This window comes from Falco cherrug, chromosome 3 (assembly GCF_023634085.1).
Source record: "Falco cherrug isolate bFalChe1 chromosome 3, bFalChe1.pri, whole genome shotgun sequence".
Classification (NCBI taxonomy): domain Eukaryota; kingdom Metazoa; phylum Chordata; class Aves; order Falconiformes; family Falconidae; genus Falco; species Falco cherrug.
The window spans coordinates 93,229,080-93,249,850 of NC_073699.1; the positions used below are offsets into that span (position 1 = coordinate 93,229,080).

The 20,771-nt window shown below is 46.3% G+C and overlaps 1 protein-coding gene across 5 annotated transcripts in view; it reads right to left on the reverse strand.

Annotated features, from left to right (window-relative positions):
• SLC22A23 (solute carrier family 22 member 23) overlaps nucleotides 1-20,400 on the reverse strand; it is a 113,684-nt gene extending 93,284 nt beyond the window's left edge. For 3 of the 5 annotated variants that reach the window (XR_008731191.1, XM_055703622.1, XM_055703621.1), the window contains exons 1-2: nucleotides 18,941-20,381; nucleotides 1,690-1,793 (exon numbers count right to left, since the gene is read on the reverse strand). Coding sequence is in view for 4 of the 5 variants with exons in the window: in XM_055703622.1 (XP_055559597.1) it covers nucleotides 1,690-1,793; nucleotides 18,941-19,480 (644 nt within the window). In the remaining variant the exon portion in view is untranslated. Of the gene's footprint in view, nucleotides 1-1,689; nucleotides 1,794-18,940 lie in introns of all 5 variants that reach the window. The other 2 variants (XM_055703623.1, XM_055703624.1) reach the window with 2 other exon arrangements.
• Between the last annotated feature and the right edge of the window lie 371 nt (nucleotides 20,401-20,771).

Here is a 20,771-nt window from a genome sequence, read left to right on the forward strand (position 1 = left end):
AGCACAGGACCTCTGCTGAGTCTGTTACATCAGATGGCAGCGATGGGGACTGAAGAGGGGCCTGAGGACCGGCTTTGGTGGCAGCAAACCACGTCCTTTCCGTTCACCCACAGAAGAGCAAGGGGGTCACTATTCCCTCCAGCTACAAAGTTACCCTTTTTCTCCTTCAAACCACAGCTGGAGACTAGGTGCTCCTTAAGCTCTCCTAAACTCACTAGGTGAAAAAGAAAAAAGCTACCTTAATTTTATATCAGGGTAATTTTATGCTGCATTAGCTCAGCTAAGCAGCTCACAAAGGGATCCAAGAAGCGCACGTAGCAGCGCGAAGTACGCACCGAGGACAGAAGTGGATGGAAGAGCAGGATGCTCCTTTTGGTGGCAGAGAGCTATTAAATCTGCTTACTGCAATTCTCTCTTGAAGCCAGTGCCTTTGGCAACAAGTTGTTCATTTATTTGTGACTTATTTGTCAATTAGAGCAGCATTTTCCTAACTTGGGAATAAGTCTGCTTTCTCCACACCGATTCCTTTTCAGGAAAACTGAGCAAGATCCCTCATTCATTTCCCCACTATACTTTCTATGTGTTGTTAACAGCCCTGTTTTACTTTGGTATTTTAATCAAATTCAACTGTATTTCATCATGCATGTTCCCTACTTCACTGGAAAGTCATGATTCCTCACTTGCCTCAAAACTTTTAGTGACTATTCAAGAATTAAGATGCCATTTTGCTGCAGATGCTTGAGCCAAATTACAACACAGCTGCAGGGGGCCTTTTCTCTCCCAACTGACTGGCGAGTTGCTGAGGCTTTGTAAGATTTCCCTAATAGGCAACTCTTCTTCTTCCTTTCCTGTTTTAATGAATGGCAAAAGAGTTAACTTGGGGCCATTTAAAGCACCAACATTGGCAACCGTGCTGGAAGCCACTCAGATGACTGGGACAGCATTGCAGAGCTATTGTTTCAGATGCTGCAAGTTTCCACTGAAATCACTTGAGTCATGCCTTCAATTTTTCTCCCCTCATCTTTTGCACTACAGGACCGTTTCTTTAAAGAAAAGCTGAACTCTAAGCATAACTGGGGTATTCGATAATGTTTTCACTACTGCAATTTAAGGAATTGCACTCTATGCTTTTACATTTAATACCCCAATATGACACGTAAGTCAGCAATTCCCTAACACTACATTGAAATGTTTGCTTAACAAGAACTTTAAAAAAAGAATAATGGAAAGGTTTGCAAAAACCAGCCTTCTACCCACCAAAAGATACTGTGTAAGCACAAGGTTGACATTACGTTAGTCTCGTATTCAGTCAGATCAATGCCGCTTCCAATTTCTTTTGGCCCTACCTCTCAGTTAAAAAAAAAACCAACAACAAACCCTAAAGGCTTCACTTATATAATTAGAAAATACTTAATTCTGTACTAGTGTTACAGCTGTAATAAATTGTGTCAGTGGGAAATAACTAAGCCAATTACCAAATAGCTTATTTATGTTATTTACCTTGAAATAAACTACTCAGGTTCAAGCTATTAACACAGTTTTAAACTGTTTATTCATCATGCTTCTTTTAGAGCCTGAAAAATCGTTATGCAAAGGTTCTTCATAAATATAAAGTAGAAGAAAATCAAAACAATATTTAATATTATTATTTATTTATAATTACATTGCATTAAAAGATTTTTCACTTACCAGTCAGCTATACATCCTGTTATTAAGTGGCCGAAGATTAATCCTACCAGTAGAGAGAATTTAGCAATGTGGACTTTCCAGGCAGAATCACAAACAAGATCCCACTGAAAGAAAAAAAGAAAGGAAAACAAAAAAAAAGAAAGAGATAAACTGAAACATTTGTTTCTCAGATATGTTTCAACATACTCATGTTGTGCAGCTTCTTCCAAATTTCAGTCCTAGCATGAGCGCATTGAAATGACAGAGGAAAGCCTTCTCCTTCAAGCCAACCCCCAGACCCTGAGGAACAAATTAAAAACCTCATTTACTTCAGCGAATTTTATCAAACCCTTAATTATAAAGTGACAACATCCAACACTTGTCTCCTCCTCTCTAGGCCACATCAGTTTAGACTAAGGAACGTATCTCCATCACACACTGGCAGTACTGGTGTAGCTGAAGCATCTCATGGCAGCAGCCCCAGGCACCTACAGCCAGAGCCCCGTGAAGCCCACCAGCAGCAAACCCCACCAGCTAAGAGCAAATTCTCCAAGTGAGCTCCTCAGGGCCATTTGGAAACATGGGGAAAAGTAGCTGCTTTGCCAGAGACACCTCATGGCCATTAGCTCCCACAAAGCATCAAGACACTTTCACTTTGAGAAAAGCATCCCTATTCCCCAGGTGCTGGAAGAGGATGAAGACTAACTAATGGGCATGACTCATCAGGACAAGTTCTGGCACAGAGCCGGACAGGACAGCTGGAGAGCCCGGCGCAGCCACACGACTCCTTGGGACAGCAGCCCCCACAGCGACATGTAACAGCTCAGAGTTCAGACAGGGGCTGGACCTCCGCTCTAATGCTATCCCTGACACCGAAATGACCCTTTCTGCCCAAAGGAAGAGAAGATGGACCATTTCAGGCACACCCCTGCTGCTGTTAGGGTATTGCCTCATTCCCATGGGAAAGACGGGAACAATAAGGTTTCTAGTGAGGCTTCCCTAAACTCCAAGACATTTTCCTCTGAGGCATTAAACCGAGTCTCAGATGAACGAGGCTGCACTCCTGGCTTTAGCCCAACACCCTCATTGCCCTCAGACATGTAACTTAATCTCTCTTATGTGTAAAGTGTGGATAGTACTATTATACCCTTGAATAAATGTAGGAAGACATGTTTGCTTGTGGTTTGTGAAGTGTTCAAATATTAATGGTAATGGGAGCCATACACATTTCATGAAAAATAAGTACAGCCAACTTTGGAGAGCCAGATACTCCACAATTGAAACTTAGGGGAATAAATGTCTGTTGTGTGTAATATAATAGCAGCAGCCCTCCTGACACCCGTAACTGAAGTTTCATGGCCAAAAATGTAGAGCAGAAGTGTGCAATTTATTTTCAAAAGTCAGATGCAACTTCAAGAGAAAGCTTCCCTCAAAAGAGCTCAGTTAAGTGCGCTGCACTTTTAAGCATTTCCATAACATACAGCCCTTCCACAAACAAGGCTAGCCCTGACTCAGCCCTCTGGTTCAACTTTGCAGGAGACATCCTCCCTGCAACACACCATCTCACCAAGAAGTATAGCACTTTTGTGGCCAAAAGAAATAAGCCAGCTTTCGGGCTCAGGTTTTTTTTAGTTAAATGTATTTTTGAGTTCCTCACTGCACTGACTTGTAGAAGTTGGGACATATATGTGTGATCCTCCAACCTACAGCTGAAGGCACTAAGGAACCAAAAGCAAGTAATACGAGCAAGTATTTTTCCACCAAAGAGCTATGAATTATTTGCAGCAAACAGCTCAACAAGGCAGTGAGAACTGCTCTCCAAAGATGCTGAGTTTTCAGAAGTGTTTAGCAAGTGGGGGAAATGCAACTCCTAGTATTTGCGATTACAGACCCAATCTCCAGTTAGCAAAGAAGAATATATGCCCAGACAAGCTGCAAACAAAACACAGTTTTCTGAGATATATATGAGCTCCAAGGTAGGCTTTCAGACGGTCCAGGTTTATTTTCACAGTCTAGAAGGTGCATACGCTGCTTAAAGCTGTGAAATACTTTATTTCTAGTTTTAATAAAATCAATTTGTTCTCTAGTCATATTTATACACGAACACTTTTTTAAAGGCTATCTCTACAAATTGTTAATTTTTACTTTTACTGTTGTCAGAGGAATGGTAATTTCACCCAATTGCAAAAAGAAAAAGCAGATAGTCTGGTGCCTTTTCATTTTCACAGCTTACTAATGCTAGTCAAAAGGTAGCCAGCCCTTGCACGAGGCCCGGGCAGAGAATGTGCACTGCCAGATTGCACATAGGTAAAAGTTCATGGATGGAAAACCCAAATCTCACGAAGGGCAGTTGTGAAATTTCAGGCCAGGACAACAGATGTCAAACTGGTTTTGCACACCGGCACACAGAGTAAGAGTTTAAAAGCAGAAGGAAAGTCAGTCTATCAGCACGCCCTTCAGTGGTGCCTATAATGCACCCACTCCTTTTGATAACTTATCTGCTAGTCACCATATGTTTGTTTGTTAAGGCTATTACCCAAGTCCCCAGCTGCTCTGAAAATAAAACCACGTATTTCCTTGCAAACCCTGCACTGGGCCCTTCCCTGCCCTGGGTTCAGCACTCGCTCTGCAGGCCGGGGTAAATCAGAGCTGGTCCCCAAGCCCACCAGCAGCTTCATGGGTGCTGACACACAACGGCAGCCCCTGCCCTTCCCCCAGCCTCTCGCTCTTAAAACCCCTCAGAACTGGTAAATACTGAAATATTTCAACAGTAGCTTTAGCACAAACTTCCAGAGAATCTGCCATAACCCCAAATTACTTGCTGAGTACTGAGAACTCCAGCACACCCCGGTTTCTCCTCTGGCAGCTGTCACAAACCAGAGAGGTCACTGTGAAGCCATTATCCCAAATAAATTCGGCAGGACAGTGGTGGGTGCCACCAGGGCATTTGACTGGCAAAGAGACAGAAAAATAAGGAGAAGACACAAAAGAAAAACATGGATGCTGCCGTCAAAAGCAGCCTGAGTTAAAGATGACATTAATAGGACAAAATACATATTTAATAACTAGCATATAGTCCCCACCCATCTAACACAGCAGAGAGCAAACCAGCAAGGCTTTGTCATGCTGAAAGTGCAGGAATTTTTCCAGAGACCTATGCTGCCCCTTCCCTTCCCCAGAGAAAAGCCAAAGGCAGGGGTCTGTAGCCTCAGCTTTGAAGACCTAGAAATAAACAGCAAACATTATATAGCATCTGCATGGCCTTTCCCCATACATACACCTGGGCTCGGCAGTGCGGAGTGTATTGGACATGCCCACACGGCATGGCTGTGCCCGGAGCCTCAGCAGGTCTGGCTGTAAGTGCCAGTAGTTTCACCCCACAAACACGACACTCGGGTTTGCTCCACAGGGAAAGGGGTGACAGGTTTCCGTGTCCCTGCAGAACAAAGCGCTGGCTGGGCAGCACCGATGACAGTTCAAGTGGCACCCCAAGCAAGTCTGCCCTGGGAGGAGGCTGGACAGTAATCCTCTCCCATCTCTTACAAAAGGTAGGATGCACTGGGGGACCATCAAATCCTGTAACTGCTCTGGCTGAACCCCCTGGTGTCCCCCTTGGGAGTTAACAGCACTCAGCCTGAGGGAAGGATGCTGCTAAATTTACAGTGCTTCCTGGGATTTCTCTTTGTGTCCCTGAGTTTTGCCTGTCTTTCTGTCCTCCATCTCCATCTCCTCCTAATGCAAAGATCTGATTTTCTCACTAAATAAATAGGACTGTATTGTTACGCTATAACATATATAACAATAACTAACTCACTAAATAAATAGGACTGTATTGTGCTGAAACAAAAATAACTGTATATAAAGTTTGCCGGTGGAAAGGGAACATTTAAACAAGAAAAGCTTCTTTTTTTAATAGCAGTACAGCAATGTAGAGAATTTGCCACCTATGCGGATGTGCAATATATTGCAAGCGGTTTTTTTTCATGTTGTGACAGCATTGTCAAAGCTTAAGGAGTCACACCTTCAGGATCCTAATGTTTAACTGATACCAATGAGTCACCACCTGTGCTGTGAGTCACTCCGCTTCCCATCAACACGGAGGACTCTCTGAAACATGAGGTGCTTCAAAGGACATCTGGCAAAAGGTAAACGCACCCAAAAAAAGCGACCATTCTGTAACTTCTTTACGAGGAGTGAAAATCTGGAAAGAGCTCATGCAGCGAGCTGGTATTTGCACTGAGGTTAAGTTATAAAAGTTGCAAATGTAAAGCCTGCTGCGTGTTTGCTACTGCAAAGACACACTGTCTCAATGAAGAGGTCCTGCCTTGCAAGCACTTGTCCTCCAGAGGCCATAATGCTGTCTATGGCATCTAAGCACACTGAATACTCACTGCAAAAAGGTCATAGTAAGATGCCTACCAAGGATTAGGGTTCTTCTACCTTCACCCTAACTGCATGGAAAAGTGCAAGGCAGACCCTTCTGTCCTAAAAAGAGCAAAGAGATGGGAGGAGAGACGCTCTGGTCCAACACTCGCCTGGAGCCTGGTACAAAGAGCCCACGAGAGGGGAGCTGGATATGCACACCTTCTCCCCACACTGCGGGTTTGCAGTCCATTTGCAGTGACTGATGCCCAGATCACTGCTGAGAGCAAGCCAACCCTTCCCCAAGCAGTCTGTGGGTGGACCATGGCCGTGCTCCCACTGCTCTCTGCATTGGTTTGAGCAGGAGGAGACCGGAGGGTCGCTCACGCTGCTGCCTTGGAAGGCCCTGAGCCAGGCACGAAGCTGCACCCTCAATCCTTCCCCAGTCAGGCAGCTGCACTGGCCCTTGCAGACTCTTGTCCTGAGGCACATGACGTGCTCGACACACCACACGTGGCCTCTTGGACCTCTGGAGAAAAGATCCCACTCCGGGATCCCTAGCCTCTACATATCACACACCACAGCTTACCGCAGCAGCCCCAAACACCTCCTGGGGAAGAGCCACAAGCTGCACTGCACATTAGATAGCAATTTTAAGACCAGTTCATGAAAATAAGAATCTATCATTTGTCACTGAGGTGACATGTATGTCAGACCTCATCTTTCTTAGTTCCTCTCCTTCCTGCTTCATCTTTTTATAACCAAACCTTGTCAATTTTCCCTGCACAGCACTAGAATCCATCTTCTATATAAATACCTAATCTAGTAAAAGTTTAAATTTATGATGCCTTCAGATTCTCTTAGTGTTTTCCCCAAAAAAATACGAACCACAAAGATGTTTTTAAGAAGAATAATTTAAAAAGTTATGCTTTTTATACAACATATGTAAGACAAAGCAAGACAGTCTCCAGGTACTTGCTCCTGGAGGAAAAGCTCCAAGTCAGCAGACCAAGCACTAAAAAAAAAAAAAAAACCCCAAATAACTACAAAAGAAAAAAAAAATTTAAAAAATCAGTATTTCTACTATAATGTATCTACTACTAACTAATGCCTTTTCCTAGTACTAAACTATCCAAGTAGTACTCATAGTTGCAGCCCCAGGAGACCACTGTAGCAAAATTTCCTTCCAGGCTGCTACAGGACAATATTGCTCCCTTTCTCAACCCCCAGCCAAAGATGACACTGGCTGCATTTTTAACTTTAAAGAATGTGTACAAGTTCCAGAAAGTGGTATGACGCTCAACTCTACAGAAAATAACTGTGCAGTTAAACCTCACTAAAGAGGCTGCAGGAGGAATCTCCCAGAGGGATGTGCCAGCACAACTACAACACTTGGGAGTTGGGATGGTTTTATTGCCACAGGTGTCTCTATCTCACTCTCAGCCATGGCAACAACAGAGCATTTAAACTATTTAACCTTCAAGGTTCAGAGTAAGAATGCCTCTCCTTTGAGATCACAGCTGGGCAAAGCACTCCCTGTTCTGTATTTTAAATGTTGATAAAGCCAAGAAACAAACACCTGGCATTTTTTTGACCACCAGTATAGCCAGCTGGGTGCATCAAGAAGGTCACATTTCAAAATGGGGACATTAAGAAGAGTAAAAAATATAAAACCAAATAATCCTGGAAGACTTGAGAAGAAGGTGTAAAAACGAATGATTTCCTCTTTCTTTGACCAGCCACATTCAGAACCAAACATCTCCCATCTACATCTTTCCTTACTTTTTTATCAGACACATCTGGACTTACCTGGAAAACAGAAGAGTCATTAAAAAAAAACCCGAACAAGTACATCCACAAGACAGACAACAAACCAGCCATTGAAAGGTTTTGTTGTTTTCTCTGAACGGCCACTGTAAGTGGCATACATCACCTGCACTGGAATGCCTCAACTCACACCACAGCCAACACCTGACTTTTAAGCTACTTCCCCTCTGCGTGACACTAGACCTCCAAGTGCTGAGCACATCTAACTTTCTTCAGCTTTATTGTAAGTGGATGCTTTTGCTGAAAAAGAAGAAAAAACCCCAACCAAACGAAAAACCCCAAACCTCTGACCAGTGTCTGAGTGCTTAGGGCCTCTTAAGATAAATCCTTCTAAAATAAATTTCTACTGAGCAAGTACACACTGGTATTTTGATATGTTTATAACCATCCGAGTTTGTAAGAACTTTTACTCAGGTAGCAAAAGAGATACTGTTGGTACCAGAGTATCACCTTTTGCTCAACATCTGCCTCCTTCCTCTTCCCAAGAAAACTCAGGTCCCTATTCCCATGCACTGGAGCTTGCTAACTCAATAGAAGCGAGGGATTGTCCTGTTTGGCTTCTTATCCAATTCATTTTTCTTACAGCACTTTCATTCTCAGAAACCAGTAAACCATTGCTAACCATGGCAGGCACCTGGCAGGGAAAGCTGAAGCCCAGGAAAAAAATCACTTGTGAACAGTGAACACAAGGTGACCTACATAGAAATGGTCAGGTTGCTTTAACTACAGCCATGACTGACGGCCTGGGCAACGTACCATTTGGAAAAAATCAAGCAAAGAAACTACTTTTGACTAGTACCACAAAGCCAAAGGTTTTGGGGACCTAAGGAGGGGAGGGGAGAGAGAGAGGGGAGAGGGTGTGTGAGCCAGAGGACACATGCTTAGCAGTCTTCCAAGAAAGATATAATTAGATTGTGCAGCATCATATGAAAGCAGTTTCATATACCTATGAAAACAGTTTCCATCCTCACAAAAGAGTACAGGACTGCACAGCTGTGGACTTCACAAATTTCCCTGGTTTCTGAACCAGAAACTAATGGTTTGTGAAGTTTAACGTGGTTCAAGCTGCTGAAATAATTCCTTCAAACCTGCGTTTTCTGATATGCATGACTTTGCTGTGAAATTTCCACATTAATTTTTGAAGTGAATATTCTTTAAGACTGGTATTTAAGCCTTTAAAAACAAAGCACTTGGTGCCACACATCACTGTGTGAACACTGACACATAAAATGGCACTTCCTCCTGGTTTGCAAACTCCAGTTCTGTCACGAAGGTGGGACACCTAAGGCACAGGTTGTGTCAAGCTGCTTGCAAACAAGAGGCAGAGATACGCTGCCTTCTATATTAATTCATTCCAGAAACTAGTTGGTCCCCACTACACCCCGCAGGGCGACGCTGTCCTGCTCACACCCGGTATGTGCACGCCCCGTTCCCACCCCCGGCAGCAGAAAGGTGATGCTGACAGAAGGGTGCGTAACTGGGCATCTCCTGTCTGCATCCACGGAAGCAGCTCCAGACTGCCAGCCAAGCTGCACCGCGCACATCTGCGTGCCCTGTGTCATATCTAACACCTTTCAGTCCTGGTTCACCTGTAAGAGATCTCCCCAGTGTGGTGAGATGGCTCAAGCAACACTGCAATTGCAAAACAAGCCCAAAACTTCAAATATGCAAAAGGACACAAATCAACTTTGTTTCAGAGTGAGGAAACAAACTTGGAAAAGACTCTAAATTGAACACTTGGCACTACATTATTCCTTAGTCTATGCCATAAGCAAAAAAGACCCTCCAAGCTAACCACCAAGCACATCAGCAGAGTCCCAAGATAATGAGATGCTACCTAAAACACTACAAAACTGGAAAAAGTTTCATCTACCCTTTAACTTCATGTTTTAATCAGGAGCAATTAGATCTTCTGTTCCCAACCCTGTTCTCATCACAGATCTGTTACTTTTCCCCACTGGGACAGGGAAGAAGGAAGTTTGCTAAGTAAATAATCATCACTAATATGGTAACAATTAAAATATGATTTGTTAATCATATGACAGTCTTCTGAATACTCAACATGATTAAATCAATTTTAGTAGCATCCATATACCACCCACTTCATCATTATTTCTTTTATTTTCAGTAGCAGGAGTTCCCTTCATTCTGAGACATTTTGATCTTCTCCAGCCTTCACCCTCCCCAGATTAGTCAACTAACTTGTTTCTCATCTGATGAGATCTGCTTCGCTTTTTCAGCTCCGTAATGTCATTTAATATCAAAGAGTTGGGAGATACAAAAACTTCCTTGCAGCTTTCATGAACACTATATTAATAATTTTCCAAAGAGCAGGATCAGGATCATCTCTCTTTTATATCTCTTTGCTGCAATTAAGTATCCTTTCTACACATATTCTGACATCATTAGGAGCCAATGTCACAAAACTGACTTTAATTTTAAACCTGTTCTTTGCTCTAAGTCCCATAGCTGTTTGCCTCCTTCCGGCTGCACGAAAAGACCAGAAGTAACAACACCCATCACTAGGACTGAAACACAGAAAAATGTTTTTAGTGCCAGCCTTCAGTTTCCAGCTGACAGCAATCCTTATTGTTAAGGAAGTATGTGGTGCTGGGACTGACCTCACAACCAAACTAAATAAGAAGTTAAACTAGTTATCAGCTTTGTATTTAGAAGAGGTCTAAGCACTGTAAATAGAAGGCATACGTAAAAAAGCCCTAACATTTTAGTTAAATATTAACATTTGCTATCATCTGATCATGGAAAACAAGTTAACACTTTGAGGACTGGTATTTTTAAGGCTGCCAAAGCCACACGTGTGTAAAACATACTGCACGTGCACAGCCTTGAGCGGGCCGACATGGCAAAACCTAATTTACTGCCTTATTGGGCCTTTTTAAAAATCAGAGGGTAGGGGGTGTGTGGAAATTGAAAATGTCAAGCATGACATAAAACTCTGAAATGGAGAAGGGGGAAGGAGGAGACAAGAGGACAAAGCCATTCTTCACGAGAAATACTTGCTCAAAGTCACCATAGATAAAAAGATCAGACACCTTAATTTTGACATGCAATTATTGCTGCCATGACCCTGCCCTCTCATCATTTGAAGACTACAGCTATTATAACTCAGGGAAGGAGGAGAGGAAAAAAAAAAAAAAAAAAGAAAAAAAAAAAAGAGGGTCTAGTATTAATTCAGACTTAAATAAATATAAAGGGGAAGGAAGAAAAGAGAAAAATATTCCACTTGTTTTACAAATCAAATATAAAACAGGTCAACAGGTCTGTCAAGCTTGTATTGTTCTAGCAGACAATGTTTTACATGGCCCTGGGAGACAGAACAGTGGAAACGGTCTTATAGTTTAATTTACATTCCCTATCCTTAATAATATTTGTAGGGTGGACATTGCGACACTGTCTACACATTCATGAACTTTGGTCTGGAGGCCAGGAAGAGACCAGGCAGCTCCAGAGTGCTGGAGAGAAACAGGGAGACAGTCCTTGAGCCAAAATGAACTCTCCCACAACTGTCTGGAGCCAAAAAACCTTTTCCAGGAAATAAGACCACCCTGCTCTGAAAACAGAGCACAGGAATAACAATAAATCACATGCTGCGGGACAAGGCAAACACCACTTCCCCACATCTAACATGTAGCATTCCTGATTCTGCTGGCTTTGCTACTTGGGGATCGAGATGGGTGTCCCAGAAACAAGTATCAGGATATATTTGCCCATTTAATCATATGTTCTTGTGTTTCTGTAGAACAACCGGCACTTGTGCCAAATTGAAAGACAAAATAAAAAAACTTTTGTACTACACATTGAATTTTCCTCCTGGGGAAGAGATGTGTTAAAAAAAAAAAAAGCCTTCTCTTACAGGAAGGAGCCCCAGGCACCCCTTCACCCCTCAGCAGTTTTGCAATTTTGCCCTCTCCCACTGCAGGGAACAGGAGCAGACCTACTTGCACATTCCCAGCAGGTATGATGTGGCTGGGATCAGCGGGAGCTACTCCATGCCTACATGAATCATCGCTGTCTGCCAGGTTTTACAGGCTGGTGGCACGGCAGGCTCCGCAGCACCTACACTGGGAATGGGCCAGCACAACTCCAGTATGGCGCTGAGCAGTTACCAGACACTGACATTGGTCTTGCCTGGATGCCTCCACAACACATCCTGATGACATGTTCCAGAAGGGTCTTAAACTCTTCTCTTTCCTTTAGGTTCCTTCCTTCCCACTTGGCTTTAAAAGAGAATTCAGAGGGCACACAAGGTCATCTGCTGTTCAAAAGTCAGCTAGGAAAAAAAAAAAAACCTAAATTGCATTACAGGAGCTAAGCACACATTTCAGAGTTGAGGTGAGCAGAGCCCAAGAGAAGCTGCTCTGAGAGGATTCAGTGCAACACCTGAACACTGCACTGCTGCAAAGCTGCAGCATCCTCCTGTGACAGCATTCCCTGATTTTCTACGCATCGTCTACAGCAAACCCCACTCCCTTCCTCTACACCCAGACCTCAGCCTAATTAATTCCGCAGTTACTGGCGGGTAACCCAACGCCAGCCAGGCTGTGCTGCAGAAGAGGAGGAGGAGAGAGTAGGAAAGGGGAGGGAGCAACTGTCCCAAGCAGGGATGCCAGGTAGCACGGAGGGGAAACAAACAGACTGAGGAGGGGGAAACAGACTGACGTGGGAAAAAAAAAGACAAGGTACACAACAGCTCTGACACCCTTTCAGCACTTTCTCAATTTAGCAGCTCTCTAGAATTTATTTGGAAAACCTTAATTTAAGACTTTGCACCATTAGTATGGCCAAAAGTTTATAAGTTAAGGAAAACCGTAAAGTCCCATGCCATTCCAGATATTATTTCATTTAAAAAAACCCGAACACCTTCATGTTTGGCTGCCTGTAATCCTCATCTTAACGTTACCATCAGAACTGACTCCAAATTAGATGCCTTCCTCTGTGACAAACGCTTTGAGAAAAACATGAGGTCATGTTTTTGTAATGGCACTCTTGTAGCCAGAGTAAGAAGAGGTAAAACTGTTGGTGCACTTCAGAAATTCAGTTTTAGACCGCATTAGCAGCTGGTAAACATACACCGTAGCCTGCAACTTCTGCCACAGCATGGGCAGGGTCTGTATATTTAAACTTAATGACGGAGATACAATGTGTGTTAGGGAGTGGAAACACAAACAAATAGAACCCCAATCATTTCAAACATCACATCCATCCAGGAAAAAAAAAAAGCAGTTGTTTGACATACATACAGAAAATGAGGAATATGAAAGACTCAATAGCAAGTCTTGGAAAGCTGAGAATGACTTTTAAGATATTTCAATACAAAATTACCTTCCTGGAGGATCACTGTTAGTTCTAACAATACTAGAAATTGTTTGTGGTAGGCTGAAATCAGATTCCTGTATGTGAGACGCTTTATCTTAAGGGTGCTAATAAACATTAACTCTATGTACATGCCTCTAGTGAAAAAAAATAATCCATACCAGATAGGGAACCTGAGACTACTTGAGTTCTGACGTCAGTATCGGTCTTAACCCAGTCTGTTTTCTAGACCAACTGCTTCAAACTTTTTTGGCCCATACATAACACCAGCCTCAGATAAATAAAAACAGTACCCAGGCTCACTAAACAAGTATTTGTGCGTGGCGATATCACATTTGGTTCTCTCAAACATCAGGCAATTTGCTGTTTGTGGGCAGGCAGAGGACAGTTTCTCACCACTGAGAAATTGCAGGCAGGTCCTGTTCCCAAAACATCCCCTTCCTTCACACAACTTGGCTGGAAACTTGCCCTGTTGTTTTAGGGTGTTGTTCACCAGCACCCTGATAACTGGGAGCCTCCATCACCGTGTGCGGTGTGTGTACGGGCAGCCACACGGCAGCTGCAGCGGGACGGGCTGTCAGCTCTCCTTGCTCCCTCTTTAACAAAGAGGTTTCTCAAGCCTGCAAGTGCTCAGGCCAGGAACTCCTCATCAGCTAACTCACAGAGGAAAGGAGGGGAAAAAAAAAAGAAAAGTTTGGGATCTCTTCCATAGATGATGAAGCCATAAAAAAATTGTAGTAGACATTTGCTCTGGTCTGCCCAGATTTCTGGATACCTCTGATCACAGGGACTCGTTGACCTCCAGCACCCATTCGAAGCAGACAGTAATTTCAAAGCCTTGCCTAAAAGAAATTTAGAAGTCTTTCCACCCTTTGCAAGTGTCTGCCTTGCAGGTCTCTACACCTCTTTCAATCTGCAGAAGGGAATCAAAGGTGTGGGTGACACACTGGTTTTGATCTTGCTGCATCTGACCCAACCACTGCGCTGGGTACCGTAACTCAAGGACTTCATTGATTCGGGACTAGGTAGAAGCCAGTCAGCCAGGAACCAACACTGACAGGACAAATCCTGGCAGTTGCAGGGGGGGCAGGGGGAAGAGAAAGAAGCATCAGCATTTCTGAAGTCTCTTTGCAGAGACCAGCCAGCTGGAGGATATGCAGAAACAGGTGAGATTCCAGGCACAAATGGGAGGCAGTAAGGGTAGAACAGCTCTTACTTTGGGAAGGACCTCATTAGAGTGATCCCTTCAAATTAATTAGGAACTAGACTCTGAAAGTTTACTCGAATTGCACACCTATCCCCTACCCCAAGAAACATCACCCCACAAGCAGTGCCAAACTTATACATTTATCATCACTATTACCACACAGAGATTTTTTTGTTGTACCATTTCTGGCTACTTGCAGATACCTGCAATAATCCCATGAGACATCACCACGGTCTACAGCACATGTCATTGCACAGAGCCAATTCACTTCATTAACCCAGCAGAAAAACCCAGAAAAGAGATGATGTTAATAACAACAATAATAGTAATCATAATAACAACAACAACAATAATAATAATAATGTGTTTAAAGAGTGAGTTTTCTACCAGGTTAGCAAGCCGAATCAGCTCAGGCATGTCCAGGGAAGTGCCAGAACTGCCAGAAAAGCAAGGGAAAGAAAGGCTGGTAGGGCACAGAAGCAAAGAGCATCACATCACAGCCCAAACAGATCCAACTTCACACCAAGACAGCACTGCATGGCAGCGCTGCCCCTGGACCATTTGGCTCTCCCGAATTAAGCTCCACTTTTTCAGAGGGGACAGTTTGCTAGAGGCTCAGCCAAACTGGCAGAAGAATGATCTAATCAGTGGCAAATAGGTAAAATGATGGCACGTTACTTGGGAAAGAAGATGACTCAACCTAAATCAAGCGGGAAGTTGAGAGCCAAGAGAACAGCATTGCAGCAAAACAAGGCATCTGGAGCAGAAGGGCAGCCACAAGAGGAATTCCCTTGTGACTAGACATGAAATATTATTACAGAATTGCTCTGAGTGATTAAAACACAGCCCTCAACTAACCACTTCCCTCTATGCCACCCCCAAGAGGTGGAATGATCTGGAATGCTGTGGGTGCACACTGAGGGATGCTGTGCCATCAACCGCTGCAATTTAATCAAGCCTCAGTCCTTGCCCATTGTCAGCTTTTGGTGTCCATTACACAAATTAGCATTTAGAACTACAAACCACCCCACCGCATAATGGCATGATGTGATTGAACACAGCAGACAGGTCATCCTAGTAACTGAGGGAAAAAACCAACAGCCATCAGTCCTGTAACTAAAAGCCTCTGTGAAAACTTTGCCCCAAGATTACAGCTGGCTTTGCAGATGATCAGAAGCTCCAGGCACTAAAGGAGTTGAGTGAGTTAGAAAGGTCCCTGCTGAGTACACACTCCAACCTCCTGCCAGGCTTCAATGCTATGTTATGTTTAGTTAGCATTAATGCAACAACCAACATAATGACAATAATTTACTTGAAGTATCACTTTGCAAATGGGTAAAATAAGACCGTAGGTTTTCCCACGGCAAAAAAGAAGAGTATTTCTCAGCATCCTTCCTTTGGACTGTGGCAAGATACATAGGCCATTTAAAAGACAATTCTGGGTTTTTTTACTAGCCTTTTGCCTAAAGGCTAGCTCAGGGTACATATCTCAAACAATACACATGTGCTCTGTTTATAGCAGTGTGGTAATGGCGATGTTGTGATAAAAAACAGGTGAAAATCCTCAAATAAGCATTTAGCAGTGAAAAAAGCCTTACAAGCGAATTGTCCTAAAGGAAAATATTTATGTACAAACCAAGCTAAAGTCCAAGATTTATGTACCAAGTCAGGGCATTAGCTCAGATGGGTGATTTAATATGGCCACTGGAATCCCTGTGGTTAAATTATGCATCTGACCTCTTCGCTATATGTATTTCAACAGCGTTAAATAATAAGCAGTACGCCCTTTATTACCATTTCCAGTTCTAATGACTGGCAGCACTATAAAAAGTACCGTTCCCAGTGACTCAGTCAAGGAGGTCAGGACAGTGGCAGCACCAAGCGTGGCAATGCCACTCTTCAAGGAAGGTGCAATGCCACCCTTGGCTCCAGCGAAGACTCAAGGAGAAGCGGGGCTAAGCAAAGCACAGCTGGAAACAGCAAAACCTCCACTACATCAATCCCAAGCATGACACAGGCTAGAAGAAAAAGGGCATCAGGGAAGGGAGAGCTGAGAAAGCCTGGACAGAGAAGCACCAGCTGCTGAAGGGTACCAGTAGGAGAGTGGATATGGAGACAGTGAAACTTCACACAGTTTAAGGACAGCTATCTGCTCCCAAGGAACAGGGGACAGTGACATCTCACACGCACATATATGAACAAAATGCAGAACGGGAAATATGCTTTGTGCTAAATAACCACAATTGTTTCATTGTTTCTGAAGACGATGCAACAATGGAGCACCCAGCAGTGATTATCTTGGACTGCTGAAGATAAGAACAAGGGGATTTACTGGCAAAACAGAAGTGCATTTTTTATTAATATACTTTTGGCTCTCTTTACAATATTTCAATATAACCCTGGCTACTATACAGATGACCGTATTTTAGACTAAGATTTAATAAATCTCTATTTAGAAAGATGAGAACATTGCATAATACATTACAGAAACAGATGTATTTTTGAGGGGACTTAAGGGAGATCTGAACATCCAGTCTTCTGAATTTATCCAGGGCTGCTCCTTCTCACAAAGGACAGCAAGATGCATGTAAGAGAAGTCAGCAGTTACGAGAATTGCTCCCACAGTATCAGAGCTCCTGGGGGTTTATAAGAAAGGAAGTCCAAATTAAGCTACACTGATATTCTGCCTGGGGTTTTCCTCTTTCTTCATTAGGATAAAAACAGACAACACACCCACCCAGAAAACCCCCAAAACAAACCCAAAGCACAAACGAAGCAGGAATCCTGACCCTGAGAAAACAGCCTAATTATAATTTAGCAGGATTACAAATCAAAGCAAAAAAGCTGCCAAGTTTTTTGAAGTAAGCATACAAAAAAATAAAAACTCTACACTGGAAAAACCCGTAGTCTCAAAAGACGGCTATTTTTCTTTCTAATAGAAAACAAGACAGCAGGGACCACAGATGTTTATTTATCCCTTAAAATTGATCTGCCCTTTACCACAAGTTCTTCCAAAGAACGCTTTTTTTTATTGTTTTTAAAGAAGCATGCAAGATAGCAAACTAACTCTCCCTCGACCTTTTGTGGCCAACTTGATGACGACCTTCAAAAGATTCAAACATTAAAAAAAAAATTCTTTTACAGTGTCACTAAAAAGAAATATTTCAAGATCATTTTTTGCGCTTAAGCATCAGCATTAAACCCTAAAACACATGAATAGCTCAGTCCTAGTTATAAACAGAAGAAAATATGCCTCTCAAATGTCAAATTTCATTATTCACTGCTACATCACCAACCATTCAAGTCCACCATGTGCCTGTATTTTTCTCATGAAAGGCGTGTAGCTGGATTTTTTTTTTAAAACATTCTGGGTTCAAGGTTTTGAGGGATTTGCATTACCTGCTTTTTCCCTGCTGCACATGCTTTCAAGGCACACAAGAGAAACTGAAATGATTTTTCAATGATTAAATATGAACACATGCTGGCTGACCAAAGCACAACTGCACTGGTCATCTGATTATTGCTGCAATTCTTTCTCCCAGCTAGATAAACACAGTTAATCTAAAACACTGCTCTCAGGCAGGAAGTAATTTTTGCTGATCTCAGGGAGGGGGTCTTGAGATTAAGGGAACTACTTTCCTGGTATAACAGTTGCATTTTACATTTCCAAGAGCTCCAGTTGCTTGTCAATACCAACGAGGCCCATCCACAGCTGGCAGGGCTTTCGCAGGGCCGGTACCATAAACATGCAAAAGCTTTCAGGTGAAAAGGCAGGCGTGTTTTTGCATGCACTACTCAGCAAATATAAAGTAAGAGCAGAAAGCGGCGCATTCCTCCTCACTAGAAATTTTCCACCTTAGCCATTACATTAGGAAACACAAAACAGCAGTATGCACTTTCTGCCTCTGGAGGACAACAACTTGTGTGAGACATTTCTTCTTTTATTGCTCTACCAAAACAGTTATCAAGGGAATAAGTACAAAACGAGAAGGATTTGGCAGAACTTTGTCTCATTTTCCTCCCAACAGTGACCACCTCATCAGCATCCCCAAAAGTCAACCTGGTTTTTGGTTTGTGCGGCTGGTTTGGTACGCTTGCACAAAGATGAGCGATATCACAACCACAGCCTTCTCCACAAGCCTTTCCCCTCGCAGTGGCGATACTGGCCCGCAGCATCTCTTCCGCAGATGCCCACGTCCCGAGACGGCAGGCCAGCTGACACCGCTGGGATCCCCAAGAGCCACCGGGAACTCTATTCCAGGATCTAACTTTGCAGCTCAGTGCCGCAGCCAGCACCCAGGTACAAACCCACCGGCCGGACGCCCAGGGAGGGAAAGGATTACGGGGATGCAGGACTCGCTCCTGGCGGGAGGGTGACCCGCGGGGTGCCTGATGGACAGGCAGATCCGCATCGCCTCCAGCTGTGCCCCTCGCCCTGGGGACACACACTACACAGGGGGTGCCAAGGGGTGCCGGGGGAGGGCCGGGGGGGTCCGCGAGGGCTGGACGGGGAGCGGGGCTGAGGGAAGCCGCCTGTCTCACCTTGCTCACGACGTTTTGGACGAGGCCGGCTCGGATGCGGTAGTGCCACTCGTGGCAGTCGCACTCGCTGGCGTTGCCCCCCGCGGGGGTGGGCAGCCCGGGCGGGGGGAAGATGCTGCCGTTGCCGCTGCGGTTGGCGTGGCCAGGCGCCAGCGACCCGCTCCAGTTGCCCTGCCCGTCCGCCTCCCGGCACCAGAAGTCGGGCTGGTCCAGGAGGAAGGAGTCCGAGAACTTGCTGAAGCCGATGAAGAGGGCCGGCACCCAGGTGAGCAGCACCAGGGTCCGCTGGTACCCGCCGCCCAGCCCCCCGAGGAAGGGCAGCACCGAGCCGTCGTAGTCGAGGAGCAGCGGGCTGCAGGCGGCGGCGGGCGGCGGTGGCAGCACCGGCACCGCCTGGATCTCGGCCCCGGCGGCGCTGGCGGGGGGCGGCCCCGGGGGGGCGGCGGCGGCGCCCCCCCCCACGGCCCCCGGCACCGAGCCGTTCTCCTCCGGCAGCGGCCGGCCCCCGCCGCCCGCCTCGCGGCGCCGGTCTATCGCCATCCAGCCGCCCGGGGGGGCTCACATAGGGGGGGGCTGGGGCAGCCCCGGCTCCTTCGCGAGTCCTTCCCTCCCGCTCCTCCGCGCACACACACCTTGCAACGTAATCTATCGCACACACGCTCCCAGCCGGCGCCGGCAGGATACGGATGGGGGAGGGAGGGAGGAAAGGAGGGGAGGAAGGAGAGGGGCGAAGAAAGGGGGGGGCACCGGGCGAGCCCCTCGCTCGCTCCCCTTCTCACCCGCACCCTGCGGCCACGAACCGCTGCAGCTGCCGGCGGTGCCCCCCCTCCCCTCGCCTGTGCGTCAAGCTGCACTCATCCCAGCTCTCCCTTCCCCCCTCCGAGAGGCACCGCCGAAAATAAAAGGAAGGATCCAGCCGGATCCGAGCATGCAATGGGCCAAAGCGGGGGAAGAAAAGGGAGGAAAGAAAAAAAGAAAAAGAAAAAACAAACCAAAACCCCAAACCAACCGAACACAAAACACCCTGCGAACCAAACCCTGCAACAACAAACCAAGCAAAACCGGTGCAGCAAGGCTGTACGAACACGCCTCCTCTCCCGGTTTTGGTGAGGAGGAGGAGGAGGAGGGAGGGAGGAGAGGGAAGGCAAAGGAAGGAGGAGAGGAAAATAACAGCTCCCGACGCGGCTTCCCCGCTTCCCGCACAGCTAAGGGTCCCCCCCCGGCCGCGGCAGCAGCGGCGGCGGCAGCCCCCAGCACCCCCCCGCCGGCCCCTCGCAGCCCCCCGTCCCGCACATCTGGCTCTGCAGCACGGGGCCCCGCCGGCCCCTCCGCGGCCCGGGCTGCGGGGACCGCCGCCGCCGTGCGCCTCCCGCCGCAGCCCGCTGGCCGCACCTTCCGAGGCGGGCAGCCCGCCCGGCCCGCGCCCTCCAGCTCCCGGCAGCCCCCACCTGCCGGCCCGGCCCCGCCGCCGCCCCCCGCTCCGCCCCCGCCGTGCCGGGCGGCCCCGCACCTGCTCCCGCCGCGCCGCCGGCCCGGCCCGGCCCCCTGCAGGGACCCGCCGCCGCCGGGGGCGGGACGGCGCCGCGGGGCGGGGAGGGCGCGGGGCGGCCCCGTGCGGGCTCCGCGCCGCCCCGCGGCCGCGCACCACTCCGGCGGGCCGGGGCCGGGGGAGGGCAGGGCGAGGGCCGGGGCCGGGGCGCGCCCCCCCGCAGCGCGCTGCGATTTCCATATCAATTATTCACGCGGTGCGCCGTGAATAACGCAGCCGGGCTGCAGCCGGGCCGGAGCAGCCGAGCCGCGGGAGCGCCCGGGTGGCGGGAGCGGGGGCAGC